The following is a 13,490-nucleotide window of genomic DNA, read 5'->3' on the forward strand; positions in this document are numbered from 1 at the left end:
TTTTTTCGGATGCCGATGTCAACCAAGAAGATATCTAATAGACAACTAAGTATAGTCAAAACTACATACGTAAGTGCAGAAAGCGGTAACAAACTAATATAAGTATTATTATTATAAACTAATTTTAATTAAAACGGTTATATACTTGCTGATTAATTAATATATACTCACAACAACAAGACAGGCGGCTCGAATTTCGATTATCTGTAGAACATAATTTTAAACGAGATGTATTTTAATTATTTGCATTCATTTTGTAACACAAAATAAAAACAAAATTATAATGATATGCTAACCTAAAGTGGATTAGACAGACTGTCATTTTTTTCAGAAATATTCTAATTCGATTTGTTTTTATTTAAGTGGCCAGTTCAGTTATTGTTTTTATAGAATATAAAAAAATGGGACTGAAATCCGCTGTTGCTGGCTGGTTATGCAGAATGTAAAATTCTCATTTTAAAATCGATTTTTCCGAAACACAATCTTACTTCACTGAACTCTTAATACTCGTGGTAAGTTTTTACATTGCTCAATACCGTAGGGTTTATACAATATACAGACGTCAATTTAAAATATATATAATATGTAACAATAATTATTTTACATGGGGATTTGAAAATCCGTCGCTACGCTGAAAATAGAACATTAAATTTGGTCCTCAAACATTTCCACACTCTCAAATGATTACGGTTGAACACACAAAGAAGAATAAAAGTTAAATCTTTGAAACAACGGTAATAAAGTAAAACGAGGGTGAAATGCGGATTACTTTTATTAGTTAAAGGTGAAATCACGCAGATTTCGGGGTGAGGTTCCCACTCTAAAATAGGACCACTCGATATCCTCCTGTGGTGGTCGTACGTGGCGACTGAGGGATATAAAATCATGCACTGAGAAGTTGATATGCAACATTAGCATTTCCAAAAAGGATTAACGTTAGGCTGGCGGCCGGTCGTAAACTAGTAAGCGGTGAATGTTGAAAGGAAAAGTGCCAGTGTCACGCGCAATGTCACGTTTCCTTTGTATGCATGTAAAATAACAGAGGCATTTTTTGTACTAAATGATGAGAATAAATTAAGTTTTCCTCTATTGAGTGCAAAAAGTGGTCAGTTAAACTAAAATACATCAACGTAAACTTCATTCCCCTCGGAAACGTGGTATAAATTTAAATTACGTCTCGTTATTGTGCGCAATAAAAAGGGTTATTCGTTTAAGGTAGCGTTATGTGCGGCGGAAAATAAAATATCAAGTTTTTTTTATTTCGAGGCACAGGTGTACTTTATTTTCAAACCTTGAAACGTAAATAAAACATCGTAAATAAATAAATAAAAATGTCTGTTGCTGGCATCAAAAAATAATTTCGTTTTTTTTTACTTAAAAGTTTACGTTTTTATTTTGTCATCATTCATTTCAGCATTTTTCTGCCCACTGCTGAGCATAATACGTATCTCTCTCTATGCGTAAGTATATCACCATTCTCTGTTTTGTGCTCTTCTTTTTCACATTCCATCCCATCATCATTTTAAATAGTCACTTCTTTGCTATTAATGGTGCTGTGTGTATATTTTTCTTTTTTACTTAACATATTTGTTCCACCTCGCTTCATCAAGAACTATACTCAAATAATTTTTTTCTACCGTAGTTTAAACCTGTTAAATAAGGACTTTCCAGATATCGACATGTTCTCACAATCGCTGCAGACTATAAAAAGTAATTTATTTAAAGCACTGTCATCAGCTGAGTAAAATTAATAAAAATTATGAAAAATAAATAAATAAACAAGTTTGTATGTATTTTATGTATTAAACTATTTATGTAATGTATTGTAATTGCGTGAATCTGTTACTTCTTCTTATATGTATAATATCTGTTCTTGTTTTATATACAACTAAATAGTACCTATGTTGTCAATACGCTATACTTATTATGTTTTTTGTTATGTTTTCGGCATTATTTTGTCTATATCTACATGTTATTTTTATTGTAAAATGTTTCTTATAATGACTGTTTGTGCCAAAATAAAATAAAAAAAAAAATTTTTTCGTACTATTATAACTGTCAATTTACTTAAAAAGTCTACTGCCGACTTCCAAAGTGCAGGTGAAGAAGAAACGGCGAATGGAAAATTTAACCGGACAACTGTACCACGAGAAAAGATTGGGAACAAACTTCACCACGGCCCTTAGGTACTTCACTACAATAAACAAATGTGGGTCTTAGTAGTGTCCATATTGTGGTGAAGAAATACGTCAGCATTCAGCATTCAAGAGCTTACTTTGTTTACAGTTCACGAGTAGGATTTTAACACGTCTATTCAGCTTCGAAGGCCGTTTCCGTTAATAAAAAGTACCTCATAAAGTCGCTTTAAGTTAACCATCGCAACTTTCCATATAGCTTCGGCTGCCTACAGAGTTTAAATGAAAAATAACAGTCGCTTTTATAACCTATTTGTGTTTGGAAATTATCCTTCTTTCGCGCAAAATCTCTCAGAAGATGGAAATTGGTTATCATTAATAATTCCTAAGGCTTTGGTTATAACAAAAACCTCATTAAGAAAATTTAATTATAATTAAATATGGCACCAAATCTTCATTAACGAATACTTCTTTGTTCGGTTCGGCCCGACTCTACAGCAGTTACAGCAGTGAGTAATTGTAACTTAAAGCGTAGAAACAAAACATGCATTCGCTCATAGATTTCTCCTTTTCCTTGGTCCACTTCTTTACAATAGATTAAATGAAAAACTAAGTTTTTATCCTCTCACTTATAGTATTACAAAAAAATCCTCCTTGAAACCCTCCTAAATATGACCTATGAAGAAACAGAAGAATTACTTATAGTTTTAAAATAATTTGTTTCTTTTGTAATATAACTTATTACCTATATATGATTAAGGTGTCGTGGATATGACTACCGCTCCGGATGGTACTTGGTTCAAAGGGTATCAATTGCTATCCAACGAGGAAACGCAGCTAGCGTTATGGGTACTTTTGAACCGGGTACAATTCGGGGTGGCATTTTTTATTAACTTTGCAATTATTTATGTTTTATTTTGTTTTATTATTGGTATTTTTAATAAATGAATTTGTATATATGATTAGTTTTGTACAAGTAAGTTTAATTTTGTTATTGTTTATAATTATTTTGATCACTACCTTTTAATGCCTGAAACACAAGTGATTTTCTTCCTAGCTCCACCCTTTGTTTTATTTTATTTTAAATCTTAATTTAGATCTATTGTATACCTTTTATTTAAGTAACATGAATAAATGCATTATTATTAATTTGTATTACAAAAAACATTAAGAATATCTTAATATTCTGAATGTTAGTATTGTTAATTAAATCACAGAATTTATAATACACTGTAATTGTGTAAATCTGTAAGAGTTATTTCTGCAATCGAACGTATAAAATATCCTCTGCATGAGGTCCTTATATTAATTGAAAAGCCTCTATTTACCGCGGCTTAAGATGTACCTATGTAAGATAACTTGATATGGGGTCGACTGTACACCCGTGGAAATCTGTATATGATCTGTATTGAGTGTAACATAATATTGGAACATTCAAGAAACGAGTCTCCGGCTTCTTGAAAGACCGGCAACGCTCACGTGATGCCCCTGCTGTATTGCTATTGTTCCTGGACAGCGGTGATCACTTACCATCTGATGGCCGATTTGTTCATTTGTCATTAAATTCCATAAACAAATCAAAAACACATATTAAACTAAAGAAATGAACAAAAAACATACAGCTCGTTGCACATTTCTTAATCAAGTTTTACGATAGAGTTTGTCCGTCGCATACCAAATACGTTTAAGCAATTTGTTATAATATTATATAGAACTTTAAGTCGAGTAATGAATAGCTTATTTTAAAGTCGAAAATAGGATAACAAAGACTTAAGGAAATACAAAGGACCTTTGAAATGTGGTGGGTGTTTGTTATTTAATTATTTAGGCATTTTGTTAACATGTAGGTATTATTTATTATACGTGATAAGACGAATTTACACAAGAAACATTTGATATAGTTTAAATGATTAATTATAATCTCACCAGTAGACAAAACCACATACAAATAGGGTTTTTGTCTGTAACTAAAATTGAAAGTGGAACGTTAAAGATTCGGCGTGTGGATTAAGTGTATATGTACCTCTATACTCCTTGGGTAGTGAATAGAGTACTAAAAGAGGACCTAACGAAAGTCCCGTGGAAACAGGAAAAATAAGAAAGAAATATATACACGCGTAAGAAGTCGCGAGCAAGAGCTTTTATAGTTATAACGTATACCTATGCCGAAGCCTATTAAAGAAAATTTATGTGTACATTTTCAAGCTTACTGCAATCCTTCCTCTCGAATAATTAAAACTGAAATGTTAATTAGGTACGGCCGTAAACAAAAGTGTAAACATATATAGGTACTTTTGTTCTCTTACTCTCATCCTTGCGTCTTCCCGTGTGTGCCCTTATTTACACGTTGTTTAAATATAAGTTGCCAAATATAATCTCTGAAGTGTTCTGAATATGCGTAACTAATACAAGTAGTTTTATCATTTGCGATATTTTGAGATATATTTATCATACAACCATTTTTCAACAGCACTGTTTCTAATGGAAGTTGACAATTTTCCATTGTGAAAATTTGTGCAGCGTTCAAAAAATTCCCTGAAATTCCCTGTATTTAAGTACTAAATGTTAGAAAGTTGTTCAATATCTATTTTCATAAATTTTATGACCTCAAATAAAAATAAGAAATAACCCCCGATTAAGATGAATTCATTTGGAAACGGATCGCGTTATCGTGGTTACATTTTATGATAAATTCAGTAAGATTCTGTTTTCGAATAGATCTGGTCCAGGGATCGGTGGAGACACGAAGACCATGGTACATATGTTGTCTGCATGTGTAAGTACCTATAATCTATTTCACCCACCAAATAGCAATGCATTATAATATTGTATTTCAGTTCGAAGGGTGAGAGAGGCAGTGTGATTATGCCACACCCGTTGGTATGGCATAAAACAGGCCATATAATAGGCAACGCCGTCCATTCCACAGGTTGCGGTGGCCACTTCCAATAAGGCTGTATATGTTTGTTTGCTTGGTAGTATAAAGAAAGATATAAGCTTTGTCCTAACAAACCTGCAACTCTAAACACACCGAAATAATGCGTAAACTCTTATTTCTTTATTCACGCGCGCAGCCCTCCGTGTAATTGTCTCATCCGTCCCAAGAGATCACTAATAAAGAGGCGCAGCTATCCAGGGCATAGATGTAAATCAAGCTAGATAGCACGAGCACGAATTAAATTAACAACCTTTGCCAGTTCTGTTTAACCTTTCCTTCATTATTTATTTACTATTTATTTCATTAAAGAATATATCATTTGCAAATCTCGAGAAAAATCATTTAGGGGTATACATTTATATCTCTGGTAGTCATTTTGTGAAAATAGAATTAAAATAGGAAACATATAAGTACCTATATCAATTAATTTTATGTAAAACAATCTCCATTTGTGATTTACAGAAATGTTTGGCCAAAGGCTGGTCGTCTACTTGTCAACTTGCGGAAACACAGGATACAGTGAGCGACGTAATAACGCAGTGCAACTACCCCCATTTGCATCACCTACTGTTTCCGAGGGTTCTATTTATGGTCTTAGTCCTTCATACGGTGACAAGATAGGGTCCTTTTTGGTATTTTTTATCGATAAGACAACGGTAATGTGTCTCTTTTAGAAGATAAATTGCCGGGTATTTTTTTTTTCTTTTTTGTTGATCTATTGGGAAATTGTTACAATTTATTTATTAAAAGCGTTGGGCGCGATTGTAGTGTAAAGAATGTTATCGTTTTCACGCTACTAATTTATGTAAATGATTATGAAAACCTAGCGCGGGGAAATGGTTGCGTTCAGATATTAGGTTCAATATGTTGTCGGGTTCAGGGTGTGCTGTGCCCGTTTCAGTTTTTGTGTCCATAGCTTTGTATGGCCGTAGAGTATTGTCTATTTATTTACTCACTTTATAACTCTATTTTTCATCTTAGCGTTTGTTTTTCCGGATTCGTCCGTGTCGAAACCCAGGTTCCGCTTACTAACTTTATCTCCTACACTCCACACAGTCTTTGGTATTTACTCACTTTATGACAAAGCACGTCGATGTCCAGCTCGTTGGCGACATCCTTGATGAGGTCCATGAACAGGTCTGCCTCATCTAGCTGCTGCTGCGTTGCTGAGCCGCTCGGGGACCTGGATCTCTGTAACAATATAAAGTTACTTCATCAATTATTTTTCTTAACTTCATTGGGTGGTTCTCAGAGACTTGATAGCTGCTGCGGCCGCGCTGTCATTACGATCCGTCAATTTTCTTTAGGAAGGAATCGTTTCCAAAATTAATAATTCATAAAATTGACATTACCACAGTACAGATTTAAAGTTCGATAGTAAAGCTAATTCTTGTCTTTGTTAAAATTGAAGAACTGTAATAACGGCACGGCCACAGTGGAAAGAGTATTACAAAAAATGTAAAAGCGGGCCATCTAAGATTTTAGTGCCAAGTTTCTGTTTGATGCAATAAAGATGATCAACTTCATTATTCATGTGATTTTTGAACAATACAACTCCATTTGAAGTGGGTTGGGAACGGGATATGTAGTACAAAGGCATCGCAATTTCGCATTCAAATTTTCAGAAAATTTTGCTTGATTGATTCATAATCTGTGCACATATCTCATATGTGCCGTTCCACGGCATATGCATCAAGAATTGCTGGAATTTTATACATACTTAGAATATCACACATGGGTCAGGTAATTTGTTGATATTTAAAATTGAAAGTGATCTTTTTGAAATATACACAAATTACGTATGACGGCAATCTGTGAGTAGAGTAAGTTAATTTTAACCATTAGGTAAATTAAATTCTCCGGTATTATTTACGCTATAATAACAAACGATACTTCATAATGTAACAAACAGCCATTTTCCCAGAAAATAATCCACCGGATGAAAGTCTTTCCAAACACATTCAGTCGTGTAAATCCACCACAAGAGTCAAAGGTGAAAGCGCGCCATTTTCACAATGCGTCATTTTGAGAGAAAAATCCGGTTGGATCCGCTTTTTTCCAGTCCCTTTGAACTGCCTACCGGAATGTTCAGACAATATGGTGCTGTTTAAACGTATTGTCAGTGCTATAAAGGCCTTTGTTTTGTTTTATGTAGTAGTTTTGTTTTATGTATTGATGCTTAACCTTATTTATTAACTATTCATTCATGCTTTCTTAATAGAGGCAGGTTATTATTAGTAATTTGTTTACTATTTAGTTAAACATGGCTTTGTGTTTCGCGACTCGTGGTCTGTCTACCCTGCAAGGTACCTATGACGTGATAAAGTATTTGTAATTATTTTTTGATAAACTTGTATGATTATCTAAATAAGTAGTATAACGAGTCGTGAATTAAAATGTATACACCCTATCTACAGATATTGAATTCTTTATAACATAATTCTAGTATTTTAATCCATATCCATACTAATATTATCAATGTGAAAGTCTGTCTATTCCGCTTTGATGGCTAAACCGCTGGACCAATTTTGATAAAATTTTGTATGCGTGTAGTTAAAGATTCAAACATAGAGTAATTTTCAGAAATGAACCCCCAAATGACTGTACAGTACATGATATATCTCGTGGTAATATAAAACATGTACGTGTTTCATATGCAAAGTGATATGAAAAACGAAGTATATATATAGGCCGGACGTGAGTGAGAATATTAAGCGTATTCCTTGCGTATTCGCGGAAAATATTACATCTACATTCTCATTGGGTTTATGCCAATTTTCCCAATTTATTCCCAAAATTCCGGTGCAAAAACAACTTAAATATATGATTTTGCCCTGGAATTTTTGGGTACAACATATTACAGTATCACGTCTATATTCCTTACGTGGTAGACAAAGCCATGATTTGCGAAACTCCACGAAAATGAAGTTTGTAGGTGGAAAAAAGTATAAATAGCTGCTGTTGCTGCTGCAAATAGTTGCTAATTTAATTTGATTGACATCTTACAATCTCACAGTCTGAGTTTTTTTCGCTTCCAGGCCAGTATGTAAGCATTTAAAAAGTACAAAAATACGTATTTACTTACCAAATACTAATGAAAAATATTCCGTACATTGTAGCTCACATGCATTTGATGAAATTAAGTGAAAATAAATTATTTCACTAAATTAACTTCTAATTATGACAATACAAACACCTGTTGAACGTCGAAATCCATTTTCAGAGAGAAACGATGTTTCAAAAGAATTCAATATAATATTGAGTCGCTTAACCCCACTTTCAAGGAAACCCGAATAACTATATAGGTAGGACACTTTTCACGAGAAAAATTGAGGCGGAAAAACGTTTCAATTCAGCTTTTGAAGAAGCAATTAAGTTCTATTCATTTTGCTTTGGCAGCTGCTCTATTCTATACATAGATGTGGAAAAAATAGGTAAAGTCATGGTTAGTAGCTATATCAGAGCTGGAATTGACGAATTTCAACCATGTCAAATACGATACTTTTCAATTCAAATTTGAAGAAAATAAATAGTACCTTTTCTAAAATGTTTATTGATAAATGGAAACCGAGATGCCAAATTTTCGAAAAGACATTTCAAATTTTAAAATATGGAACACACAGAGACAATTAGTCCGCTTCGTTTTTTTAAATGGCACTGGCTGTTTATGATACAACAATATCGTGTCTTTTTAGCGTTTTTAGTTTATATTTCCATATATGAGTTTTACCGATAACAACACGGGCACTCTGCGTCTCCCTTGTTAACAAAAAACTATATTTTTTGTATAACTATCTATGACCATAATAGAAATGCTGTAAGTGAAAGCATAATAGCGAAATAAAATAAGTAATTAAACGATTGAAATTTTTGAAGCGATGAAATTTTAACAATTTGAGTCTAAAATCTATGGTACCAAAAGTGAACTTCGATTGACCTACATAACATGGTAACTTGCCCTGAGAAATTGGGACGAGTATCCCCAATGGTACCCTTTAAGCATTTTAACGAAATTGCTGTTTCAAATAATAATGACACAAGTCCGTCAGTCCCTTGTGTGTGACAAACAAAAAACCGCCACAGATAAACAAGAGGGTTGTTTTGAACGAAAATCAGCCAGTAAGTATCAACATCAGTAAACCGATTCATCAACGGGTTTGAGCGAAATAAGAACAATGTCATCGGTATCTGTACGAGTAGCTGCAATACAACAACAAAAAATGCAGCAAATGCAACTGCAATAATGCAAGTTGAAGCTTACAGTGTCATGGGAAATTGGACACATTATATGGCATGTAATCCACGACTTTGTTTTATACGTACTATGTAATAATATTGATGTTTAACATAGAGGATATGAATTTGACTTTTTATAAAACAATTCCATGTTTACCTTGGCTAAAGTTATAATTTCATTGCTTTGCCTTGGAAATGATCAAATTATCCTGTATTCTTTATTCTCATATAATGCTCCTTAATGAACGTCTAGTTATTTCGGTCACGCATTGCAATCGAAATTCCATGAACTTCGGAATGAAATCTGAACGGAGGGACTAATTTCGTCGTTATGGACCCAGCGATACGAATGTTTTTAATATTCTTCGCCACGGCTGTGGTACCGGGGCAATCCGGGTAATGTAGGTGAGGAACTCGTGATAATAGCTCTGTACAGTTTACCGCACGTCAACCTATACAAATACTTTGCAAAATCGCAGCTGTTTCCGCCGCATAAAGGTCTACTGTTTTTCTTATGGCTGGGTTAATTCAACAATTACTGTGAAGATTGCTGAAACTTTAGATTTTTTTCATACAATCTATATGATTGTATGCAAAGATTGAGTAGATACATCGTGAAGCGGTAACAAACAAACTTACTTTCGCATTTATAAGTTAGGATTAAGTCTAAAAGAAAAAAAAAGAATTGAGATGCACATTTAAAAGAATTCAAAGTGCAAAAAAAACTTGGAATTTAATTTTATTATTTCAAAAGAAAAATGTCTTTGTCTGAATTTTATTACCATTAGCAGAGCGACTCCATAAAGTCCAGAATTGAAGTAAGAACAAAACGTAGTTCCTTTTTTAAATTGTGTTTTCAAAGGGGGAAAATCCGTGTTGACACAAACTTGAGAACACTCGCGAAGTCCCCTCTGCCTTGGATAAAGTACTACGTAAAAAAACTTTTGTCTCTGAATCGTGATACGATTGACTTTCGTTGTTCAATCACAGAATAAGGAAAGGACAGGCGGTTTAGCTCTTTCGATTGGAAGAACAAAAAGAAAGATATTAAATTAGCGATAAGGCCGCCTATTGTGCATCTTTTTAGTTGTCTTGTTGAATATGGATGTCTGCAACTCCAGAGGTGTCACACGCGCTTTGTCGGAAAATAATTTAAAAGCGACAGCGCCTGAGCTCGAATTTCTTGCGAAAAATCTGTTTGTCAGGAATCGAACCTGAAGTGCTCTGTAATGAAAGCCGACATTTTATTACAATATATATATATATCAAATAAACTGTAGGAGAACCGTGCGTGCTAATGGTTCAATAATTATGTACTGTATGGCCAAGATCGAGCGAAAGAGAAAAGAAACAGCTAGAATGTAAAAAGACAGCAGAGAAGTGGCCGTAGTGAAGAATTGATCTACCTATAACGGACTGCATTCATTCTTACTATATTTTGTGTACATCTACGCTCAAATGTGAATCGATCGACAGAAAATTTGGCGATCCACGATTTTCCCCACTCTATTTTGGCGCGACAAGGAAAACAATTCTAAAAACAAAATATTGACATTGTTATAGAAGAGGATAAGTGGGATTATTAGGAGAAAAATAGTGCGGGTTTTGTACGCATCAATCTGGACTCTAGTCCATTTTCATGTTATTCTTCTAACATTTGTTGATATTATGATATTTGTAATGTTTGTTTTAGACAGTAAAAATATTTTTGTGTGCCTACGTGTACCATACCTAATTAATTTAAGAACTATCGTAGGTAATAAAAATTACTAAACTAGCTGTTGGCTGCGGTGGTTTATGTTTGACCACTAGATCATCAAAATCGACACAGTTTAGTCGCGAAATCTGACAGACAAATTTTACGATACGGAAAGGTTGTATATGGAAGTATGGATAAGATATATAATATATCAACTTTATCTATTTTTGTAAATGTGTATGTATAAATTACATGGCATATGAAATGAAAATTAAGTAACATTTTTTAACAAACAAACAATATTCAAGAAAAAGACTCAAGGCTTCGTTAGTGGTTAGGAAAAAAAAAGGAAAAAAAGACAGCAACAAAGAATAATTAAACTTGGACCAGTTTGTCGCAGACGTCAACTGAAGACATGCCAGCACAAGTTTAGATTGTGGCGTTTTAAAAATCACCCTCTTATCTCGTTTCAACTTTCGCGACTTCAGTTTGAAACTGTCAGTTTGTTCAGTTGGTAACGCGTGTAGCGAAAATTATTTTCTGTAACTAGGTATACTTCTATAACCAGTTGGATTTTATATACACCAGCTAAGTTTTAAATAAATATAATAAAATCTTGAATTATCAAATTTCCATTCATTGGATACATTTTACTAGCTACTAAGCACACAAACATCTGTGATTGCAAGTAGAAATATTTATAATAAGTACATGAGTTATCCCAATGAAATGACTAACTAAAAAACTCTTTAAACCTATATTCTAAAACCTTTCAGAGCCAGTCCTTCCATCCGAAGCCAATATTGTTTGTAAAATAGCAATATCGGGCAATATGTAAGCAATTTGCTAAGATATTGCCCCGCGAGGCGGGGGGCGCGGGCGGGGGGTGCACTGTGGGGTTCTTTATTGAATTTTTAATCGAAATATCAATGTTGACACCAATATTTATTGGTAATTGGTTCTTTTATAGGTTTCATACGCCAAATAGGTTAAAGTTTCAAAATCAAATCAGAAATTAGGCCTTCACAGGCACTTTTTCACGTCATATTCTAAATTAAGTGATGTTTACCAAAGCTACAAACTACTATCATTTCGGAACGACCACTGCTGAGAAGAAATGCCGAAAGAAACTCATTCAAACAGTGTTGGTCCCTATTATACCAGAAGGGCTTACCATTTTTTAAATATAAATTTATGTATAATTTTTTATCAGTAATATAACAATGTAAGTACACAATAAAGTACATGGTCAATAATACTGAAAATTATAATTAGTTACAGTAATATGTGTATAATGAGTGTAATGTACAACACTGTATTGAGTATGAATTGAAACGAATTTTAATGAATAAAAATATATAATAGGTTATACCTATTTCAGATTATTAATACTTTTTTCTATATGTTTACATCACACTGGAAAATGTCCCATCTAATTCTTTGCACACACGCTTATCAGTCTATTGTAGTCAAATGCTCTCAAATCATATGATCATCTCATTCTAGAACTTCCTCTCCTGTAATCCATATTGTAAAGATCTGTTTCCATCGTATATTGTTTCCATCGGGTTAACACCCGGTATATTCTCAGTTTTCAAAATTCTCAAAAAATACGGTGCAAACATATTCATGTTTGCACCGTATTTTTTGGGCATATTTTGGGCGAAACTCCCGCCAAATTCCATTTCAGTCTAGCGGCTTTTTATGCACAATCCAAAGCTCAGAACAGAGTACATGACAGAACACAGTATAATACATATTATATTCCAAAATAATATTATATTCCAAAATTTACGAGAGAATAGTCGTAGAGCACCAGTAAGGTCAGGTAAAAACTATAAGTAATCAGTCTGCAAAATGTAAAAATAAATATTCATTCAGTGATTCCACGAACAAAACTCAGCTAGGTATTTACAGAAATAATATTATTTGCATCGTCTAGTAAAGAGTCTAGAAAAATAAAAAAAATATATAAGTACAAAGAAAACTTCGTAGACACGGCCCGGTACTCTGTTTCTAAGGGCAGAAGTATGAAAGTTTAAAGCTTTTTATGTTGCAGTCTCAGATAAAGTTTGGTCTCTGGACACAATTGACAGGGCTAGAGTTCAACACACTTTTTACATACCTTCAAGCTGCTACTATAACACAGTGAGCACATTATTGTTTGTTATGGCCAAAAGTGTTATTGAAAACTATATTTCTGTTTGAGGGCAGTGTTTTCTAAAAGGCTATGGTAAAATTAACAACACTTTTGAACAAGAGATGAAATTTTCTTTGAAGACTGACCATCAACTTGTTTCAATGAAAAGACAAAAGATAAAAAAGACCAACTTAAGCACATATGTTTTTTGTTATAAAAAGATTAAATAATCCAAATTATAACGTTAAATCCTATCAATTTTACAAGGGTAAAAGATAATGAAAATGTCTCAGAATTTGTACTCTTTAAGCAAAAAAAAAAAAGAAAAAGAAAATGCGACGA

General features: G+C 33.4%; 1 protein-coding gene across 2 annotated transcripts in view; it reads right to left on the bottom strand.

Annotated features, from left to right (window-relative positions):
• The window catches only part of LOC128680630 (cGMP-specific 3',5'-cyclic phosphodiesterase-like), a 67,474-nt gene that overhangs the window by 15,644 nt on the left and 38,340 nt on the right, over window positions 1-13,490 (bottom strand). For both annotated transcript variants that reach the window (XM_053763904.2, XM_053763905.2), the window contains exon 3: window positions 6,148-6,264. In XM_053763904.2, the coding sequence (XP_053619879.1) occupies window positions 6,148-6,264 (117 nt within the window). The remainder of the gene's footprint in view (window positions 1-6,147; window positions 6,265-13,490) is intronic.

This window comes from Plodia interpunctella, chromosome 24, assembly GCF_027563975.2.
Source record: "Plodia interpunctella isolate USDA-ARS_2022_Savannah chromosome 24, ilPloInte3.2, whole genome shotgun sequence".
NCBI classification, from domain to species: Eukaryota; Metazoa; Arthropoda; class Insecta; order Lepidoptera; family Pyralidae; genus Plodia; species Plodia interpunctella.